The sequence below is a fragment of the Lygodium microphyllum genome, chromosome 1 (assembly GCF_053477565.2).
Source record: "Lygodium microphyllum isolate KBCC chromosome 1, Lygodium_microphyllum_v1.1.10, whole genome shotgun sequence".
Taxonomy (NCBI): domain Eukaryota; kingdom Viridiplantae; phylum Streptophyta; class Polypodiopsida; order Schizaeales; family Lygodiaceae; genus Lygodium; species Lygodium microphyllum.
The window spans coordinates 150,236,830-150,259,234 of record NC_141135.1 but is presented as its reverse complement, the minus strand read 5'-3'; the positions used below and the strand labels follow the sequence as shown (position 1 = coordinate 150,259,234).

Sequence of the window (22,405 nt, the reverse complement as noted above, 5' to 3'; positions counted from 1 at the left end):
TAAAAGGAGAGAGAGAGAAAAAAGCGGGGAGAGAAAAAAGAGAGAGAGAGAGAGAAGCAGGAGAAAAGAAAAATAAACTAAAATAGAAGGCAAAGAGAGAGAGAGAGAGAGAAATAAACATAGGGAATTTAGGGGAAAGAGAGAGAAGAAAAAGAGAAGAGAGAAAAATGAGAAATGGATTGTTGAGCGAAGTTCACAACTTCGCTTGTTGCTTCACTACCTAGCGTTGCATGCGCGGAACGCTAGTATATAATAGAAAAAAATCTTAACATTAATCAACCAAGACTAGTTTGAAATGCCTCCAAGTTGACGTGCGAAACACTAGTATATAATAGAAGAAAATCTTAACGATAATCAACCAGGACTAGTTTGAAGTGCCTCCAAGTTCACTGGTGGATTCAATGACTCGTGAGAGTCTGGTGTCTCGAGTGGCATGACTCTTGCTTCTCGAGTAACCGCTTGGACATGGGCCCCGCAGCATCCGCTCACGTTATCTTAAACTGGCTGGAGAGAGAGAGAGAGAGAGAGAGAGAGAGAGAGAGAGAGAGAGTGTATGTGTGTTTTACGAAAAAAAAAGAGAGTGTGTGTGTGTGTGTGTGTGTGTGTGAGTGTGATAGCAATCGACCGAGCGAGAGCTACTGCGGGCGAAGGGGCGGGGCTGCGAGATGGCTGCAGCCTACTCCTCCTTTGGTCCTTCCCCTCCGCCATTGCATCGCGAGCAGGCGACATCAGCCGTGGTGCCTTCAGCCGTGGTGCCTTCCCCCGCTGCGTGCCACGCTCCTGGCGCGTTTATGGGCCATTCTTTGCGTTTTGCTTCGCTTCGGGAGCCTTTAGCATTCAACAGGCACCAGCGAATTCGCTGCCTTGTTTTCTGTTTGGCTCAGACTGTGGCAACAGGTGTGTGAGAGAGAGTGTGCGTGTCTTTTTTTAGCCATTGGCTCCATGTGTTGTTTCCTACCTGTCTTTGAGTTTGCTTGGATGGCCAGAAGGTCCTTTGTAAGTGTTTCAATTCATTAATTTTTGTGAGAGAGAGAGAGAGAGAGAGAGAGAGAGAGAGAGTGTGTGTGTGTGTGTGTGTGTTTGCGCGTGTGCGCGTGCTAACACCATTTTAAATCCTTAGTCAAAGCTTGCATTTTCACTCATGTCTGATTTAGGATTTTGAATCTACAGGAAAGATGCTCTAACCTTTCTCAACAGTTATCATCATGTCCCTCACAACACAAGTCATGCTTGAAAGTCTGTATGCAATGCCTACTGGCACAATCTGAATATTAACTTTTAACTGTGTGGTAGAGTATTTGAGTTTGTATTCTGGTTGTACGTTTATGCTCCATAGGTACATGCAGATTTGAAATTGATATTGTGCACAGATCTGTTACAGTTACAGCCTAAAGGCTTTCCATCGTTTGCAGAAACCTTAGTTATACTCTTTTTTTTTTGTGCATGTGCTGTTATTTTCATCTCAGAAACTGCTGAAAAGGCAGCACCTGTAGAGCTGGAAAAGCCTCTTCTTCTCCGTGCTGTTAGGGGAGAGAAAATCGACCGACCTCCTGTTTGGATGATGAGACAAGCTGGCAGATATATGAAAGTGTGTCTAGTAGCCTTTTATTATTTACTAAACTTGTTCGCTCTCAATTTCCCTACTGCCACTGACCATAACCTGTACATAGGCTTACAGAGATCTATGTGAGAAATATCCATCATTCAGGGAAAGGTCTGAGAATGTGGAGCTTTCCACTGAAATCTCTCTTCAGCCTTGGAAAGTTTACCAGCCGGATGGGGTGAGTCCAAATCAGAAATAGAGAGCTCACACTTGTTATTGTCTACACAAATGAAAGCAGAGCTCCTGTTGTTTCTATTTTGTCCTTGCTCATACAGTGAGCCTTTTGCAGGTGATATTATTTTCAGATATTTTGACTCCCCTTACTGGCATGAATATACCATTTGATATACTTAAAGGTAAAGGCCCCATTATTCACAATCCAATTCAGTCTGCTGCTGATGTAGCTGTGGTTAGAGAGCTGATTCCCGAGGAAGCTGCTCCATATGTTGGAGAAACACTCCGAGCTTTACGAAGTGAGGTGTGTTCCCCTCGGTATATATGTTTTGTAGCGTCAAGTTAGCCCGATATTCTTTTGGTCAATTGCTTGCTCACTGTCCATACATGCATTATTTTTTTCAGCCACAGCTTCCTTGTCTTGATAGATCAATCCTGTATGTAGTTCTATTTTATGAAATGATGTGTTTGAAATGGATGGCATTGTTTTCTAGAGTTTGTTTCTCGCATCTCTCGCCATGTTCTAATCACAAGTTATAGATGTTCTTCGGCACAGCTTACTCATCTTTAAAGTTCACTTCCTATTGTAGTCATTAAGTATAACAGCAGTGTGTAGAAATAGATGGTTTTTCATACTAGAGTTTGGTTTTTTCAATACCTGAACAGTTGATCGTGGCACAGAAAAACAGGCCAGAAAATTTACTTGCAATAAGTATGACCCTGGACAAATTGCATTTCTTCACCAGTGCATTTTGTTTTCTGGACCTGCATGCTGATAAGGATTTTTTACTGTGATTTCTAAATCCTTCTATAATATATATCAATCACTTTAAAAGATTGTTTGTTGGTGCTTGGTGGGTTTACGCCCATGAGCAAAATGGTTGGATAATTGTCTTGTGCCCTGTAAGATGCTTGTATCCCTTGATAATGTGCCGTGATATCCCTCTAGTTTGCCCTTGTTATGAGTGCAGCTATGATTGAGTGTTTGTTCAATGCCCATGGGTGTCCCTATATTTGCTAGACTACATGCCCCATAGAAACAGGAAATGGTCGCTCCAGCTTTTAGGAATGGCTAATGCAGTCCAAACCCTCCTAGGAGGCGAAACGGAAAGGGAATGTTCGCTACCATTCTGAGGCTTGTTCCGGAACATTCTCAATTGTTCCTTGCCATTCCCTTTGCCGGTATATTTTTGGAATGGCCATTCCAATCTTGCTGGTCAAAATTAATGACTTTTCTTCTTCCTTGTGCCTATGTCTCTTTTCTTTTGCTGCCTGTTCGCCCGTCTCCATTGCTTGTTGCGTGCTCACACATCCACGCCCCACCTTGCCCCGTGTCGACCTCAAGACTTAAAAGAGTCGAGAACTCACAAGTTGATTGCGAGTCCGAGTAAGGTTCACATTAGACGCATCATCAACTCTTGCGAATTGCAATCAAATTCAACCCTTGGTCCCCAATTTCAGGGTATTTTTTAATTATCAAGGAAAATTGAATCAATTTTGGTGAAATTGGGGCAATTTAGAGCAATTGGGTCGACCTATCGGGGCAATTTTGGGGCATCTGTGGCGATTTGTGACTATTGGGGCAATGTGGGGGCATATGGGGAATCGGGGCCAATGTTGGGCATTGGGAGCAATTTGGGCAATTGGGAAAATTTTGGGACATTTCAGGCAATTGGGGCATCGGGGACTATCGAAACAATTTGAATCAATTTCGGGCATTCAAGGCTTTCTTGGGGCAATTTGGGGGTATCTAAGACGTATGCCGCTCCCCTTGTTCCTGTTCCGTGACCTTAGGCATTCCCCTTATATTGGGGGTCCTTGTTCTCATTCCAATTCCCATTTTAGGTAACTATGACATGCACACATTTTGTCCTCTTGCTTGAACTTGTCACAACTTCAACTTTGTAATATTTGCATTTGCTATCTATGTTTCAGATCATTGTCAATATCAATGATGTTACCAAGCACAAACATCATTAATGTCACATCATAAATATTGTTGTTGCATCTTTGGTTGAGGTTGAATATGAGGCCTCATATGATGGAACCAGTGAGGCCATCCACTTGAGGAGCTTATTGGTGGCAGAGCTACACTTTCCACATAGAGCACAACAATCATTATGTGAAAGCCAAATTGGAGTAGCACTTACGAGCATCCCTATCATCAGCCTAAAGATGAAGCATGTAGGGGTCCATTTGCTAGAAGATGGAATGATATGCTTTGATACCAATGTTGAGAGATGATAGGGTTTGCAGGAAGAAACATAGTGTGCACGCCAAACACTAAGACCAAAACTTAGAAACATTGAAGAAGAAGATGAATGAAGAATGAGAAACACTGAGTCATGCTGAATAAATCATGTTGATACAATGGAACGGAGCTTGGAGATGATTGCATTGCCTTGGTTGATTAGGAGGCACACCTAGAAGGGATCTGCACTATGAAGGGAGCGAAATGCAGTCCTTTGGGCAAAGGCGTCGATGACAAGGAAAAGGGCTGTTCCGTGTGGAGGGAGTGAAATGAGTCCTTTGAGTAGTGCAATGTCGGAATTAACATTGGAAGATAAAGGACAATAGTAGAAGAAGTGAAATGCAGTCCTTAGGAGAGATGAAGGATATGTTGAAATCTCTTGGAGGTGATGGCTGTTGTCAAGGCGACTATTGGGCAGCCAATTGGAGAAGAAAATACAAGAATATGCGATGAGGATTTCTTTGTGTAAGTGGCTGTAGATAGGTGATTAATGGGCAGCCCTTCAGGATTGAAGAAAACACAAATATTCAAGTATCTGATGTAGAGTTGATAAAGAGGGCATAACCTGTTGTAGATAGCTTGAATCTGTTTTGCAAATGCAGCTTCCATAAAGTGGTTGATGGCTGATAGCTGTTGCCTGGGTGTTGGGGTGGTAGCAGGAACTGCAAACACAGAATACTCATGGAGGTAATTGGCCGTACCAGTCTAGGGAGTAGTACCAACAAACATAGCAATGGAGATGATGACGAATAGGGTGCTAGGCTATGTGTTAGAGATTTGGTCATTCCCAGGAAGGTGTGAAGGAGGAATAGAGGAAGTTAGCCCTAGCAGGCTGTCTTTTTGGAGTCAAAGGGGGCTACCCTTGTTTTGTGCAGTTTATTCAAGAGTCATGTTGTATGAAATTGATGTGGAGTTGCAAGTGATTATGGACTGAAGGATAGCCCCCTTTTTGGAGTTAAAGGGGGCTACCCTTGTTTTGCGCAGTTTATTCAAGAGTCATGTTGTATGAAATCGATGTGGAGTTGCAGGTGATTATGGACTGAAAGGTCCACGATCTACCAACTCTTACACAGGATTGAAAGCTAGATGGGAAGAACTATTGCATTTGACAGGTGATGATGCTTGCTATCTTGGAGTCTTATGATTTAGCGAAGCTCAAGAATAGAGGTTATTGACCGTCCATTGGCCCAAGATCTTTCCAAACTTTCTTCTTCAAAGAAAGCAGAGTTGGCAACGGTATAGACACATTGAGATAAGCTGAATGCACATATCCGTTCTTTCTTATTTCTTTCATGTACTCTAGCCATGATAGTCCTTGTTATTGAGCATACTACCAATGCTCTAGGGATATGGCTCGAACTTGATCAACTCTACACTAGAATGACTGCCATGGGTTTCTTAGGAGGTGTAGATGCAGTCTTTGAATCAAAGTAAGTCTACTTCCATGCAGGACCATGTGAACAAGCGTCAACAACTACAAATGGAGGTTAAGAATGCTAACAATCCAATCTCCTTTAAGGATATGGCAATTTCTTTGTTATTGCAGTTGTCCCCTAGGTTTAATGCATTTTTCTTCATCTTGATTACTTCAGGGAGGTCAAAGACAGGAGTTGGTTCCTACGGTCTTGGACCAAGAGGAACAATTGAATGTTATGAATTCACAAAAATCTAAGGCTCTTATAGATCAAGCTTCCCAAAAGGAGAAGCCAAAGCAAAGAAAGGAAGACAAGAACAAAAAAGACAAGGAGTCTATTTGCCACATATGTGGTAAGACAAGTCACTTAAAGAAAGATCCGGATAAGGATTAGAAGGAAACCAAGGAGGCAAAGAAGACTACAAAGGACTCAAGAGCGTTGGGTGCTCCTTCATTAGTAGTGTTTCTACATTTGGGGGTTGTTGCATTCTTTACATAGGATCGTCTAGTATGTTCTTGTGAGTGGATTATGGATAGTGGCTCTTTCCTCCACATGACTCCTTCTTCAAATGATATTGCCTACATGGATCCAATGTATGGGCATACTTTGATTGGGGTTAGTTCTTTGATTTCTATACAAGGTAAGGGTGATATGCAACTGATTTCAGATGCTATAGGGATGTGAAACTTTGAGATTCTTTAATCTTGCTGATAACATTTGATTAGGTTATTAATCAAATGTGCAAGATTGTTTAGCACATGTGATGCACATGGTAGTTATTTCATGGTAATAGGCCAAGGACCTCAAGGATGTAGCGGGTGTCAAAGGCAAAAGTTGTGATAAGTTATGCCAATTGGGTTTTGGTGGTCAGTCGGTGTCAGTGTTGATCCTAGGACAATGGTTTGGCCAATAAGTGTCTATGGTGACACTAGGAACTAGCATTAATTGATTAATTAATTCCAGTCTAAGTGTCAATAGAAGTTGTGAACCATTCTAAGTTGCAAATGGCTTAGCTAATTTAATTATAGATGGGCACATTTAATTTGGGTAGGGTCAGAAGGATTGAAATTAATATTCAAAATTATTTAATTCTAAAAATTAATTTAAAGTCAGGATAATGTTGAAAAATGGGTTTAGAAGGTTGCCATTTGGCACAAATATCCACGCAATTGAGGAAAAACGTTTTTGGGCCTGATTTGAGCCATTCAATGCATCTAGCTTGCAAGCAAGAGGAAGGGGATGTTGCTAGTCTGATTTGCAGCCATTAGAGGACTTTCTGGGGCATCTAGTAGTAGGAGAAGACCATTTAGGAGCAAGCGACAGCAATTCCAACCCTCCTAGGTGTAGGCGACAGCATTTATTGCCCTCTTGGCAGCAAGTGACTGCATTAAATGTAGTTTAGCACATTTAGCAATCAGATTTGAGCTCTTTTCCATGTGGAAAATCAAGGAGCTCTATCTCTCCAGCTTTCTCTCACCTTCTCTCAGAAGATGGCAGCATTTCCTAGCCATTCTCAGCAGATCTCAGCCATATTTGGTATATAGTAGAGGGAGTTTTACTGTAAATTCTAAAATTTTGTAGAAATTAGGGTTTAGCAGCCACCTTGGGACTTGTGCCAATAGGAGAAGGCATCATATATTGAAATCAGCACCTGAAATTTGTGAATTGTTAGGGATTTCAAATGCCTAGCCATCCATTGTAAATTTGGGGTAGCATCTGGCGAGTTGGGGTCCAATTTAGAGCAAGCCCTCGGTGAAAATCTAGGGGTGATTGGCCCAAATTGCATGCTAATTGTTTGAACAAGAAGGGATTTTTGGATTAGCCAAGGAGATTGGACAATCTTAGCTTGTAGTTGATTCATTGGCAATTGAAGTTAAAGAAATACTGAAAGGGGTGCTAATTTTGGGGCCTATAGGGTGTCTATTGTCCAAGATTGATTCATTGGCAATTGAAGTTGATTCATTGGCAATTGAAGTTAAAAAAATACCGAAAGGAGCGCCAATTTTGGGGCCTATAGGGTGTCTATTGTCCAAGATTGACAAGGTAGTGTGCACATTTCTGTTTATGCTTAATTATTAATTGCCATTAGTGTATGCTTAATTAGGTTTTACCTCCCTCTCCGAGAAGGAAGGTTGGTTTCACTGGATAGGCATGGTAGTGCTCACTCTTTAGAGGTTCTTTATGTTCTAGGCTTGGGCTATCATCTCTTTTTGATGAGAAAGATTTGTGGACTTTGCCTCACGGCTGAGATTGATAGGGGCTCCTTTTGGATTCTTGATTGAAAGATGAGATAGGTGCTTTGAGGAGAATGGTATGTATAAGATACAGAGTTCCTTAACCCTTACTTCTCTTCTTCTTATTTCTTAGCCTCAGTTTGAGCTACAGCATGCAGAGTTGCTCAAGGGAAGTCTTTACTTTATGTTGATTGCTAATTGTTGATGATTATAGTGAGATGACATGGGCATATTTTTTGGTACTAAAATTTAAAACTTTTTCACATTTTAAGGATTGGCTTATCTTTAAGGAAAAACTGTTCAAGGAGAAAGCCTAGGACAATGAGATTCGATAAAGGTGGAGAGTTTTTCTCCAATGAATATTCTCGGTTTTGTGCAGATCGAGGGATTCATCAGGAGTATACTAACATGAATACTTCTCAAGAGAATGGTATTTTGGAGTGGAAGAATAGGAGTATGATTGAGATGGCTTGAACTATGATGAAGTATTGGCAACAGACACCTCAATCGCTCTTGGCCAAAGCAGTGGCCACCATAATTCATATTCTAAATTGGTCACCTACATTCGCTGTTATAGGTATCACTCCTTTTGAGGTGTAATTTGGACTAAGGCTAGACGATTTCTATTTCAGAGTCTGCATGTGATGCATATGTTCACTTTCCAAAGAAATAGAGGGAGAAGTTTGAACTGGCTTCCAAGAAACAAGTGTTTGTTGGCTATAACTCTTAGTCATAAGGGTACAAGACATATAATCCCATCTTATAGGATGTCTATACGAGCCGAGATGTGCCGTTCATGGAGTCTTGAGCTTTAGAGGGGAGTGAAGAGCACTGTATTCTTGGAGATCTAGGTGATAGTTGGGCACTTGAGCTAGCTCCAGTGGAGTCTATGCCTCTTGAGGCTTCATCTAAAAATGAGGAGATTGCTTCTCCATCGGCTTCTCCATCGGTGGATGTTCGAGAGACTTTGTAAGAGGCAGAATAGTGAGGGGAGTATCAGCCTCCTCTTCATTGGGTTCATATACTCCAGGATGCATGGATTGAGGGGCTTCTCAAGGAGTGGCAGCCATAGGATAGCTTGCTCGGTGGATGTTCCAGAGACTTTGTAAGAGGCAGAACAATGAGGGGAGTATCGGCCTCCTCTTCATTGGGTTCGTATACTCCGTGATGCATGGATCGAGGGGCTTCTCAAGGAGTGGCAGCCATAGGATAGCTTGCTATGATTTTGAAGAAACCAAGCACATTTCACTGTGCTTGTTTGTACTAACTATGGTTTGATGACCATGGAGCAAGAGTTGGAGTTTATCGAACAGAATGGCACTTGGTATCTTGTGTCTAGGTCCGCTCATTACAAGGTGATTGGAGTAAAGTGGGTCTTTAAGACCAAGTATGAAACAAGCCTTCCTTCTTAGCTAGGGTGGTAATTCTTGATCAAGCACACACTTTACTTTAAAATTCTTGGACACACCCTATTGGCCCCAAAACTGGTACCTGTTTTGGTATTTCTTTACCTTCAATTTCTAATGGATTGATTACAAAGCCGAGATTCCACAATCTCCTTCACTGATCCAAAACCCCCCTTGCCACTCCAACAATCAGCAAACAAATTGGGCAATTTGCCCCTTGATTTTCATCTAGGACTTGCTCTAATTGGTCTCCAACCAGCCAAATACTGCCCCAATTTACAATGGATAAGTTGGCATCTAGATTCCCTGACAATTCCAAAAATTTCAAGTGCTGAATTTAGTATGTGATGCCTTCTATTGATGACACGGGTCTCGACATGGCTGCTAAAATGCCCCAATTTACAATGGATCAGTTGGCATCTAGATTGCCTGACAATTTCAAAAATTTCAGGTGCTGAATTTAGTATGTGATGCCTTCTATTGATGGCACAGGTCTCGACGTGGCTGCTAAACCCTAATTTCTGCAGAAATTTATGGCTTACAGAAGAAATTCTCCAATTGTTGCCAAAATTTGATTGAGATCTACTCTAAATGGTTGAGATCTTTTGAGAATTGATTAAAGGGGGTGAGAGAATGCTAGACAAAGAGAAAGTTCAGAGATTTCTTGCGGAGAAACCCTCCAATCTGCTTGCTACTTGTTTCAACTAGCAAGAGAAGCAGTTGGTTGCAACATGGAAGCACTTGAATGTTGTAGCCAGCCAGCTGATGATGTCACCTGCCCTTGATGGGCCTTCTTTTGCTGTGGCCAGCCTGTTGTTGGCTCTAGATTGCTCTTATCTGCCATAATCTGTTGTTTTTTACTCAAATAGCCATGGAAACTATCATCTACAGCTTAGGACCACCGAAAAGACTGTTGCCCTCTCTTGTATGCTGTCACTTGCACCAGAAAGACCTTGGGCTGCTATCACTTGCTCTTGGAGGGCTCCAAATTGCTGTTGCCTATTGTAGGACAAGTCCATGGTAGCTACAAATCACATCAGTAGTATCTCCTTGCCATAGTTGCCTTCATATGTTGTACGGTATTGATCATACCATATAATTCGTCTTGTATGGTACTGTACGTATCTATACGGTTTCGTATGATAAAACATGCCTTTTTGGCCATCGCATCTTTCACGTCTTCTCGTATGTCCTTGTGTTCCATCTACACGTTCTACCTGCATGTGCATTGTGTGTTTTGTGTGGCACATTTGGGAGGGTGGGAAGCCTTGGATACCTCAGCCCACCCTCTTTTCCAGCTATACACTCCTTCCCTAGCCCACCTTGGATTGTATCCAGCTAGCAGCCATGTTTGACTCTTGACCCCTCTTTGACTGTTTGACCCTTCTCTCATCTACAAAGGGTTCTCCTTTCCTCCATACTTCCAAACCAATTCGACAAGCATTTGCCATTCTCATCTACCTCTATTGGATCTTGAATTGATTTGTAATATGTGAAGCGCTAGCCTTTGACTCTCTCCTCTTTCCCACACCCTATCAAGGCTCAAGGCTCAAGGCTCTTCCATCTCCTCTCTCTCACTCTTGCTCTTTCAACTTTAACGTTTCCCTCAATCCTTTCCCTCTCTTTCAATTTTCACTTTCAAGTTTCATCATCGTCACCATGACTCCTGAGAAGCATGAGGTCTTTAATTTGCATGCTATCCATGTGGAAAGGGACACAAAGAAGCCCAACTTTCCACCATTGGACTTGCAAGTATTGTGGAAAGTGCTATACAGGTCGTGCAACCCAGCTTCTCCAACATCTTTCCAAGATGGGCGATCAAGTTGCTCCATGCAGAGAAATCTCTCAAAACTTCGCGGATGAGATTCTCGCCAAGATGAGAGGGGAATCCACAAGAGGAGGAAGTGGCGTATTGGCACCAACTCCTATGCCTACTAATTAGGAAGCATTGAATGTGGGTGTATCTTCAACCGATGTGGGAGAGGCCTCTACCATTGGGGATGGTGGCTCCACATCCGCATCTGGCTTCGATAAAAGAAGAACATTGGAGGCTCATGGAACCAGCCTTCCTTCTGGGAATGGGTGGTGATAACCTGATTTAAGAGTTAATTACAGCAATAAATAAATGCATATAAAACGAAATACACACTTTACCATAACATTCTTGGACAGTAGACTCCCTGTTGGCCCCAAAACTGGCGCCCCTTGCGGTATTTCTTTAGCTTTCATTCAATTGGAAGGAGTACAACTCGAGATTCTTCAATCTCCTCCTGCTAACCAATTAATTACAGCAATAAATAAATGCATATAAAACGAAATACACACTTTACCATAACATTCTTGGACAATAGACTCCCTGTTGGCCCCAAAACTGGCGCCCCTTGCGGTATTTCTTTAGCTTTCATTCAATTGGAAGGAGTACAACTCGAGATTCTTCAATCTCCTCCTGCTAACCAATTGCTTTTGTTGTCATAGATGACCAGCAAGCCTTTTGGGTCATTTGCCCCTTGATTCACCCAGGACTTCTTCTCCAATTTGACCCTTGGCTGGCCAAATGTTGCCCCAAATCAATTTGGGATGGGCTGGCTCCTGAAATCCCTTGATAATCTTCAATTATCAGCTGCCGATTTCAGTCCCTTGAGCCTTCAATCCATGGCACGGATCCCAAGGTGGTTGCTAAACCCTAATTTTTGCTATAAATTAGGGTTTATTGCAGAAATTACAGATCAGCCCACCAAAAACGGCTGAAATATCCTCCAAATGGCTAAGAATTGCTGAGAATGGCTGAGCATAGGCTGGAGGAGATGAGAGAATGCTGTAGAGAGAGAAAATTTTGAGATTTGTCGCGAAGAACTGATCAAAATCAGCTGCTGCCCTGTTGTACCAGCCCCAAACGGATGCACCAACAACAATAGGAGCATTAGAGATTGTGATCTTCAGGAGAAAGTGCATCAAGAGCAATTGCCAGCTTCCCAAGGTCAAGAATATGCAATCTCCATCACCAAAATGGCCTTCAATGGCTGGGAATTGGCCCCAAGAGCTGGCAGCAATAGTCCAACACCTCTTTCCAATTGCTCCAAAATGAAAAAACGAGATTTCCTTCTCCCTTCGGCCCTATTTAACCTTTCCCCCACTTGCATGGGAAAGCTTTGCCAAGTGGCAGCTTTCTTAATCCATTTTCAGCAATTTCCAGCCATTTAATTAATTTTCAGAATTAATTAATTCTGTCAAGAAAATTGACCTTGCTCATCCAAAAATTGCCTAGTCCCTAGTGTCACCACTGACACTTAATGGCCAATTAATGGTCCTAGGGGCAAACTGAAACCAAAATTCACCTAGAATCTAACAAGTGTAACTTGTTACAACTTTTGCCTTTGCACCCATCTTTTTCACAGGATCCTTCGGTCTTCAACTGTGAAAAAGTAGCTTGCACCTCACATGTGCAACACATGTGCATCTTTTAATTGCACATTTGATTAATCTTTTAATCAAATGTCAATTAAACATAATCAAAGCATCAAATTTTCTCGTCCGCGTGACAGACCACCGCCTTGAAATCCTTGCAATCGTCCTCGATTGCATTGTAATGTGTCAAAGCAAACAATATTGCACTGGAATTTTCACAAGGCATCATAGTCAACACAACATTGGCCACTGCTGGCTAACTATCTCATATGCCCATCATTTGCTAAAAATTTCCAGCTAGCATAAAGCTCAACAATAGTCCAAAACTGTTGCCAGAAACTCATCGGATGCATCCCAAACTCTTGTTATTTAACAATGCTGACTACACAACCATGGTAAAGCATAAACCGAGCCGAAACCATGGCTGAATTGTCAATGGCATTCAATACACATGCTGCTGTCCATAGAACCAGCTGAATACCACTGAAACTAATAATCATACACTGAAAACCAGCACTTGGTAATCAATCTCTCATGATCATAACCTGATGCAATGTACAGTTTCAGAGCTGCAATGAAAACCATACCCATTTGCATACATACCATAGTGACTAGTACACTGAATAGTGACCTCATGGCAGACATAGTGTCAGCACAGTACCTTGGATGCATGCTAAATACATCCGAGATCCACTATACACGAGAGCAGTCCATCCTTGGAGGAGTGGAAGTGCTACCTCCCCCTTGTGTATCAGGTGGTACTCTGGACCCTTGCCCTGCTGAACCTGAAAGAGCCCGATCCAAAGTCGGCTCTAACTAAAAGGCATCAAGGTAAAGCTGCAACAACTGAGGATGGTCTGCCAAGTCATCCTTTTCCATCCATTTAGCATCCATTGGTGAATAATTGTTAAACTTCACCCAATAGCTTATGGAAGCTTTACCTTTGATCTTTTCTGTTTATGTGCCAAAATCTGCTCAGATACCAATATCTTATTTAGCTCCTTTACATTGGACTGAATTTCAGCAGATACATCCTTAGGCACATCACCATTAAAAGGCCTCAAACAGGCTCACATGAAAGGCATAGTATATCTGCTAGTGTAGAGGCAATTTTCATGATAGCCAGCATTAAACGGAGCACTTGCATGACCAGCACTTATTCCTTGAGCCCCAAAAGCACGACGGAGTACTGATGCTTGCCCATATGCATGATTTTGCACACCTGGCATCATACCGATGCCGCCATACATCGGATTATGCATTCCATGAGCCATACCCAAGTACATTGGGTTATGCAAGCCATGCATTGGTTGCTGAAAATTATGGGGAGGTGTGCCATGCATTCCCACATTCGGTCGCTTACCCACCATAGTATGAAAAATTGTGCTATCACCAAAGTAAGCTGGTTACCCTAAATTCTCATACAAACCTTGCTGTCCAAAAACCATAGGATTAGCATTTACATCATGAACTTGCATATGCATTTCTTGCCCAACTGGCACCAACTGCTTTTGACCATGAGCATCTTTAGGAGCCTCTTGAGAAGGCTTTGGCTTGTTCTTTAGTGCATCTTGATGTCCCAAAGTTCTAGAAGAGGATTTTCTCTTCTTGCTCTTGTTGTCCTTCGCAGGAGTGTTCAAAAACCGAGTAAATTGAGGATCTTTTGCCAATTCAGCAAAGATATTGGCTGCTGCCCTCATTCGATTCTTGAATGCATCATCGAATTCCATTTCCCCTTGTTGATCATCATCCTCTTTTTGCATTGAGGGTCCAACATCTTGGCCTTCAGTCACATTTTCAGCATGTTGTTCATGATTCGTGCCTTGTCCAAGATCAGGCATTGCATTTCCTTCTTTCCCATGTGAATGTGCATCATGAGAGGCATCATTACTGCTTGATTGCATTCCATTGTATGAAGACATCTTGCTGTAATTTCTCAGCTGAGCAAAAGATTAGCACTAGCACAAAGCTTTGGCTTGCAATCAGGTGCCTTGGGCCCACCAAATCAAGAGATTTGATGTATCTCGGCAATGGAACCATGAAACCAGCCTTCCTTCTCGGAATGGGTGGTGATAACCTGATTTAAGAGTTAATTACAGCAATAAATAAATGCATATAAAACGAAATACACACTTTACCATAACATTCTTGGACAGTAGACTCCCTGTTGGCCCCAAAACTGGCGCCCCTTGCGGTATTTCTTTAGCTTTCATTCAATTGGAAGGAGTACAACTCGAGATTCTTCAATCTCCTCCTGCTAACCAATTGCTTTTGTTGTCATAGATGACCAGCAAGCCTTTTGGGTCCTTTGCCCCTTGATTCACCTAGGACTTCTTCTCCAATTTGACCCTTGGCTGGCCAAATGCTGCCCCAAATCAATTTGGGATGGGCTGGCTCCTGAAATCCCTTGATAATCTTCAATTATCAGCTGCTGATTTCAGTCCCTTGAGCCTTCAATCCATGGCACGGATCCCAAGGTGGTTGCTAAACCCTAATTTCTGCTATAAATTAGGGTTTACTGCAGAAATTACAGATCAGCCCATCAAAAACAGCTGAAATCTCCTCCAAATAGCTAAGAATTGCTGAGAATGGCTGAGCATAGGCTGGAGGAGATGAGAGAATGCTGTAGAGAGAGAAAATTTTGAGATTTGTCGCGAAGAACTGATCAAAATCAGCTGCTGCCCTGTTGTACCAGCCCCAAACGGATGCACCAACAACAATAGGAGCATTAGAGATTGTGTAGGAGAAAGTGCATCAGCAGCAATTGTCAGCTTCCCAAGGTCGAGAATATGCAATCTCCATCACCAAAATGGTCTTCAATGGTCGAGAATTGGCCCTAAGAGCTGGCAGCAACAGTCCAACATCTCTTTCCAATAGCTCCAAAATGAAAAAATGAGATTTCCCTCTCCCTTCAGCCCTATTTAACCTTTTTCCCACTTGCATGGGAAAGTTTTGCCAAGTGGCAGCTTTCTCAATCCATTTTCAGTAATTTCCAGCCATTTAATTAATTTTTAGAAATAATTAATTCTGTAAATTAATTCAGCCCTTAATCCATGCCAAGAAATTTGACCCTGCCCATCCAAAAATTAATTGGCTAGGCCGTTTGCAACCCAAAGTGGTTCCATTTGAGGTGCCGTTCGCCGAGACAATGGTGCCCACTCTATGGAATGAGTGGGATGAGCATAAGACAAAGGAGGCCAAAGCCATGTAGCGCTTGTGTCTTAATGAGCTGTTTTGGCAGAAAGTTCTTGTTGTTATCATTGTTGTGACTCCCTCTTATAGGGTGTTATGTATGAGTGATTGCGAGAGGTTTACCATGGGCCTTCTCATTTAGTTTCTTAGAGCGGCATCGGTGAAAGCAGATGCTTATATAGTGATCACAAACACAACGTGCATCTATTTTAGAGATAGCAAAGAAAATGGGCATGGATGCATAAGCCCATCCATGGTTTTGTCACATTGGTACATCAAGTCTACAAGTTGCCGGCGGTCATGGGTGATAGAGAGCTCCGTTTAGACCAACTTGCTTATTTGACTCGCATGGTCTCTGTGGATGACCACAATGCAATACTGGAGGAGCTAGGATGCTATGTGGTTCAGAGAAAGCATGTGCCTTAATTTTGGTAGAAAGTTTGTGCCGTTGTCATTGTTGTGACTCCCCTTTATAGGGTGTTACGTATGAGTGATTGCAAGGGGTCCTCCATGGGCCTTCTCATTCACTTCTTTAGAGCAGCATTGGTGGAGGACCGAGGCACGTGCCTATACAGTGGTCACAGAGAGACAACATGCACATGTTCTAGAGATAGCAAAGAGAAGATGGGCATGGATGCATAAGCCTATCCATGGTTTTACCGCATTGGTACATCTAGTCTACAAGTCGCTGGTGGTCATGGATAATAGAGAGCTTTGTTTGGACTAGCTTGCTTATTTAACCCATGTGGTCCATGTGAATGACCGCAATGCAGTGCTAGAGAAGCTAGGATGCTATGCAGATCAGAGAGGGCATGTGGCTTTTTCTTCTCCCACTTGTTAGAGGATAGAATCACTTGTGAAGCCTTTATTTTGGTGGCAAAACTTTGTATACGCATTGGAGACCCTTCAGCCCTTAGCCATGAGGGTCCTTGTTCAGGATTGCTCTTCGGGTGTATGTGAGAGAAATTGGAGTGCCTATTCTTTTCTTCATACGAAGATTCGCAATCGGCTTGGCATACGACAATTAGAGCGGTTAGTCTATTGCCGCACTAACTTACGCATGATGAGAGCCATGATGAGCATGAATAGTCCGAAGCATGTAAACACTTAATCTTAAAATTTAACATTTGTTATTTTAAACTTTAAACTTTATATTTTATTATTTACACTCTAGCATTTATAATCTTATATGCACTGAGTAGGTGAATATTGATACATTCAAGTTGATGGGCGATACATCAAGAGGTGGATGAGATGATTTTTGTAGAGCTCTATAGAGAGCTTATAGCAACACATACTCGTCATACTCGTAGTCAACGTGCTCGTGGGTGAGGAGTTCGAGTAGGTGGTAGTAGGGGCATGGTCATTCAACGCCCTCCAATATTTTGGGGGGGGGGGTTTTTCAAGTGGCTTGTAGTTATATGTAAGGTGGGGCTCTAGTAGCTCACATCCCGTGCCTTGTGATGATATTTCCCCCTTGCCTACACAACCGCCACCTAGAGAGCTATCATTTGATGATGATAGTAATTATATAAGTGAGGATGAGTATGAGAGAGTCTTATCATCCAATGCTAAGGAGTCATTTTCAAACTCTCTTGATGAGCACTCAGATGGTTCTGATGATGATGATAACAGTGATGTCTCATCATAGATTCATATGTCTCTCTCTTTTTTGTATCTACTATCATTGTATCCATAAGCATGATGCCACTATGATGCATCATCCATGGATCATATATGTATTGGATTGTAGTTGTATCTCATGTTGTGTGTAGGCCATGTGACCGTGATGGCCACCCTCATGTATTCATCTTATTTTGTAATGAAATGGCTATTTCTGCTTTAAACATGTGTTCTATAATTTAATGATTTATGGTTTTTAAAAAAATCATGTTTTTTTGTACTAATATCATACTATATCTTATGAAATAATAAAGTACCATTAAGTACTGTATTTTATCATACCGTATTGTATCGTATCTTTTATATCTAACAAGTATGTTTCTTGCTCTCTAATAGTGTCTTTCTCTTTCACAATGGTTAGAATAGACTTTTATCAATGCCTAAAAACGTTTTTTTTCACTTGCATTGGCAAGTTTTGCCAAGTGGCAACCTTCAAATCCCATTTTTTAGCATTATCCAATTCATTAAATTAAAATTTGAAAGATTAATTTTGAAAAACAATTTAATAATTATTCTAGTGTCTAGAAAAATAATTTCACCAACCAGTAATTAAATTTATTAGACCAACTTGTCTTCCAAGTATCCTTGAGTAATTATTGATTCCTAGACTGGCATTAATTAATCAATTAATGCCCAGTCTCTAATGCCACCATTGACATTAGTAGCCAATAAATTGATCTAGGCCCAAATTTTGACACTGGGTATCACCTAGTATATGTCAAGCGTAAAGTTATTATAACTTTTGCTTTTGGTATCAATTGATATCTTGGGGTCTTGGGTTCCACACTGAAATAATCAACTTGCATCTCACATGTGGAAGTAACATTAGCACATAAGACTAACTTTTAATCAAATGCTAAGCAAAGCAATAAAATTTTACGTCCTCATGACAAAGTATCTTAGTGACTCAATAAGCACAAGAAGGCATGGTCGTGGTCACTAAGGGTTTTTTTGTAGAGGCTAGGTGTTGATTTTCATGATATGTTTATGCCCATAGCTCGTATGACCACAATTTGGACAATTTTAGCTCTTGCTAGCCATAGTAATGGCATGTTTACTAGTTGGATGTCAAGCCTAAGTTTTTGTTTGATGACTTAAAGGAGGATAACTATGTACAACAGTCTCTTGTATAGTAAAATGAAACAGGGGACGGGATAGGGGACGACCAAAAGCATGGAACAGGGACAGGGGGTGGGATGACATACATAAATAGCATTTTAAAATGTATGTATGTGATGTGGTGGATGGATGTGTAAGTGAATGTGCATTACCAAAGAATGTGCAATGTGTATTGCATATATACATGTATTTTGTGGTCTAGAAAAACTACATGTGTAATGTAGGCTGATTTGATATGGCTTTCATTTTTTCCTAGGTCATGAGATATGGCAGATTGAGAGGGGGATCTTTCTCTCCTAGCAGCGTTATGTGCAGGAGCTATTGACCACTTTTGAATGCAAGAGTGTTGAACCATTTCTACTCCCATGGATCCCAATTGGAAGGCTACAGCTCATGCAGATTCTCCTTTGGTGGATGCTTCATGATGTAGACAAATGGTTGGGTTGTTGATATGGCTTTTAAATGTTTGGATTGATTTGTGCTTTTCAATTGGTTTGCTTGCAAGATTTATGGGTGAATCTCAAAAGGCTCATTGGCAAGCTACATCGAGGATATTGTGGTTCTTGAGTGGGATTCTTGACCTTGGCCTATTTTATCCAGGAGGTGTAGATGGTTCGGCTTTGATGTTACAAGGCTGGACGGACTTAGACTAGGTTGGAGATGCTTGACCATAGGTCATTGCTTCATTTTGGGTATAGGTGCTATCTTGTGGAGTAGCAAGAAGCAGCCCATAGTTGCCCTATCATTACAGAAGGGAGTATTGAGCGGCTTGTACTATCACTTATGAGACCATTTGGCTTTGGAGGTTGTTGGAGGAGCTTGGCAGTTAACAACCCAGAGCTGCTACACTTCTATGTGACAATGAGAGTTGCATAGGTTTGGCTTGGAATCCTGTTTTCCATTCTGGGACAAAAGCACATAGGATACAATATCACTACATTCATGAGAAGCTCTTGGATGGGGCCATAGATGTGGAGTATTGTAAGATAGAGGATAGTGTGGCAGATTTGTTACGAAAGCACTTCCCTCAGCCGTTCTTCATTAGCATTCGAGATCCTTAGTGAGAAGGCCTAGAAATCATTTGCACTTCTGTATATGTACAGAAGCCATTTCCAAATTTTGATGAGTGATTCTGTGTAAGGACAGTTTAGGGCAGATTTTCCCAGTTTGGAGCAGGTTGGACAGTTTGTATGCTGTTGTCAGCATTTATTGCAGCAGTTTGGGCAGGGCAGAGAGGTGCCGTGTGGCAGCCAGGCAGCGATCACAGCATTTCTTAATTATTTTATTATCTTATTCATAAGTTTTCTGCAATTGTCCAGTTTTCTATTTCTGCTCTACTCTCATGTGGTTTCTCTTCACAATCCATTAGCTGTACACAATTCATTATGTTTTGTGCCTTTTTTTATGTCTGATATTACCTAACTGCAATAGCCTCTAGGAACCTGGTGTATGTTAGGTTTTAGATTGGAGTTGGAATTATATGTAGGTACAGCAGCATCTTGTTATAGTATGTTGTGCCTTGTGCAGATGCATTGGTGCAGCACTTCTCCAGCTCATTGTAATTGCATTTTTTAGTTTCATTTTGTCTTCTAGGTCTGAAGTCAATGGCCAAAACAATGCATGAATACCACATGAAAGTAGACAATGTAGCAAGCAGTCACTTTTCAGGAATAGTTTCTGCAGTAGCCTAAAACCCTAGGATAAACATGGCAGGGGATCTAGGTCTCATAACTGGTGGTCTTGAAATGTTGTCATTAAGACTCTAGAATATAGAGAATTCAGATTAGGAGAATTGTCAAGCCATGTGTTTATTGAATGCTGAAGGTGTACTTTCACAAGACACACACGATGTTTCTAAGCTCCAAATGATCCTTTTATTTACTTTGTACACTTTTCATGATTTTAAGCATTAACCCTTTTGTGAGTAGGTGGGTAATGCGGCAGCTGTTCTAGGATTTGTTGGTGCTCCTTTTACCTTGGCCTCATACATTGTGGAAGGTGGTTCTTCCAAACATTATTCAAAGATCAAAACTATGGCATTTAGAACTCCAGAGGTGCGCTCTCTGAGCTGGTAACTTGCTTTAGTTATAAGTTAAATTGAGTTTCAAGTTGAAAGCATCATGTTTATCCATGCTGCTCCAGGTACTACATTCCTTACTGCAAAAGCTTGAAGGGTCTATCACTAAGTACATACAGTATCAAGCAGACAATGGAGCTCAAGCAGTGCAGATTTTCGACTCCTGGGCTGCACAGTTGTCTCCAGCTGATTTTGAGCAGTTCAGTTTACTGTATTTGAAACGCATTATTGGTGCGGTTAAAAGCTCTCACCCTGACCTGCCAATTATTCTGTACGCAAGTGGGAGTGGTGGGCTGCTTGAGAGAATGGCATCAGCAGGTGCAGATGTGGTGAGTGTGGACTGGTCAGTGGACATGGCCGAAGCAAGACAGAGGCTAGGTTCTCATGTGGCTGTGCAAGGCAACATGGATCCTGGCGTTCTGTTTGGAAGCAAAGACTTCATTACAGCTCGGATCTATGATACTGTATCCAAAGCTGGACAGCACAAGCACATTCTGAATCTGGGTCACGGTGTACTGGTAGGGACTCCCGAGGAAAATGTTAGCCACTTTTTTGAAGTGGCAAAGGGTGTTCGTTACCAATAAAAGTAGAGTCAGTTGACAATGAGAGAAGGAGAAGAATGAAGCTGATGAAGAAGAAAAACTCTTGAGACTCCATATCTTACACCATTACTCCTTTTTTATGCATCCATCCTATTCTATTCTTTTCAACTTGTACAATCAGTAGGCAGATATGGAGGTCTCTGACGTAGAAGGTCTAACAAGATTCACAATAAGGAGTGTAGACATAGCATGCAGCGCACGGCTAGCAAAAGCAGTAGTAGTGGTAATAATAATAATAAAAGTACCCATACGAGGAGGATGACGAGAGGTGCCAGCTTCTTTGCCTTGTCGCTCCCTCCCTAGATAATGTTGTTTTAGTGATTTCATATTTTGGTCATTTACATGATATCTAGCAAAGGAATTCGTTGCTTCTCAGCTGGAGAATATGCTTCATTGTAAAATTCTTCCGAGTCATATAATAGCTACACACCTTTTTCCGGGAAACAAAACTTGTAGTGGAGGTTACCATCCAAGTAGCTATAGCCTATACCAGTGCTGATCAGTGCACATGAAGATTCCTCTGCAGGTTCTTGTTTTGACGTTTCAATAGATTATTTGGGTATTAGTAAACATTAAAAACCCAAGAGATCAATCATGTGCGCGTGCGCACTCAAAGCAACTTCCTACTCGAGCTCGACGACGACTGTTACAATGATGGCAGAGTGGAAGTAACGATAGACGATGTTGCGATTCTGCTTTTTGCAGAACAAAGACCATGCTCTTGGACTTGAGGTTGAAATGTGTTATTTTACAATCTCCTACGCAAGTTCAGTACCTTATAATTGGGTTTGGGTGATAGGTTGGACCATTTGTGTTTGTTGCTAATGGTACTTGGTACATCTCATGAGCGCCACAAATGATCAAAAGATTGGAATCCTTCATATATTTTGTGCTTTTCTTAGAGCTGTTCACGCTTAGTTTAGATACGGCGGAGTCAATTCACTACTGCTCAATTTCTTTGAATGTCCTATACAATCATCTCTAGGCGGTAGAAAGATTGGGCAATTAAAGAACTTAGTTACGTGCCATTATGTGATAAATATTATGGATGTCAATTCTAACTGCCCAAATTGAATTTCCTTGTCGTTCAATTTTCTCTAATAGTCATGGTTATGAAAGTATAATAAATTCTTCGAAGTAGACGTTCATTAAGGTATCAATTAGTATGAATGATAGTTCTTTATTGTTAAAGTCAAGTACTCATTACACATTGTTTGACAAATGTTTAATATATCCTCATTCTT

General features: G+C 41.5%; 1 protein-coding gene across 1 annotated transcript; it reads left to right on the top strand.

Annotated features, from left to right (window-relative positions):
• Positions 1–575: 575 nt before the first annotated feature.
• HEME2 (Uroporphyrinogen decarboxylase) lies at positions 576–21,610 on the top strand. The gene is made up of 6 exons (XM_087682782.1): positions 576–897; positions 1,467–1,588; positions 1,671–1,781; positions 1,893–2,081; positions 20,411–20,536; positions 20,625–21,610. Exons 1-6 carry the CDS (start codon positions 666–668, stop codon positions 21,141–21,143), a joined length of 1,299 nt encoding a protein of 432 aa, XP_087538908.1. The 5' UTR covers positions 576–665; the 3' UTR covers positions 21,144–21,610.
• Positions 21,611–22,405: the final 795 nt, after the last annotated feature.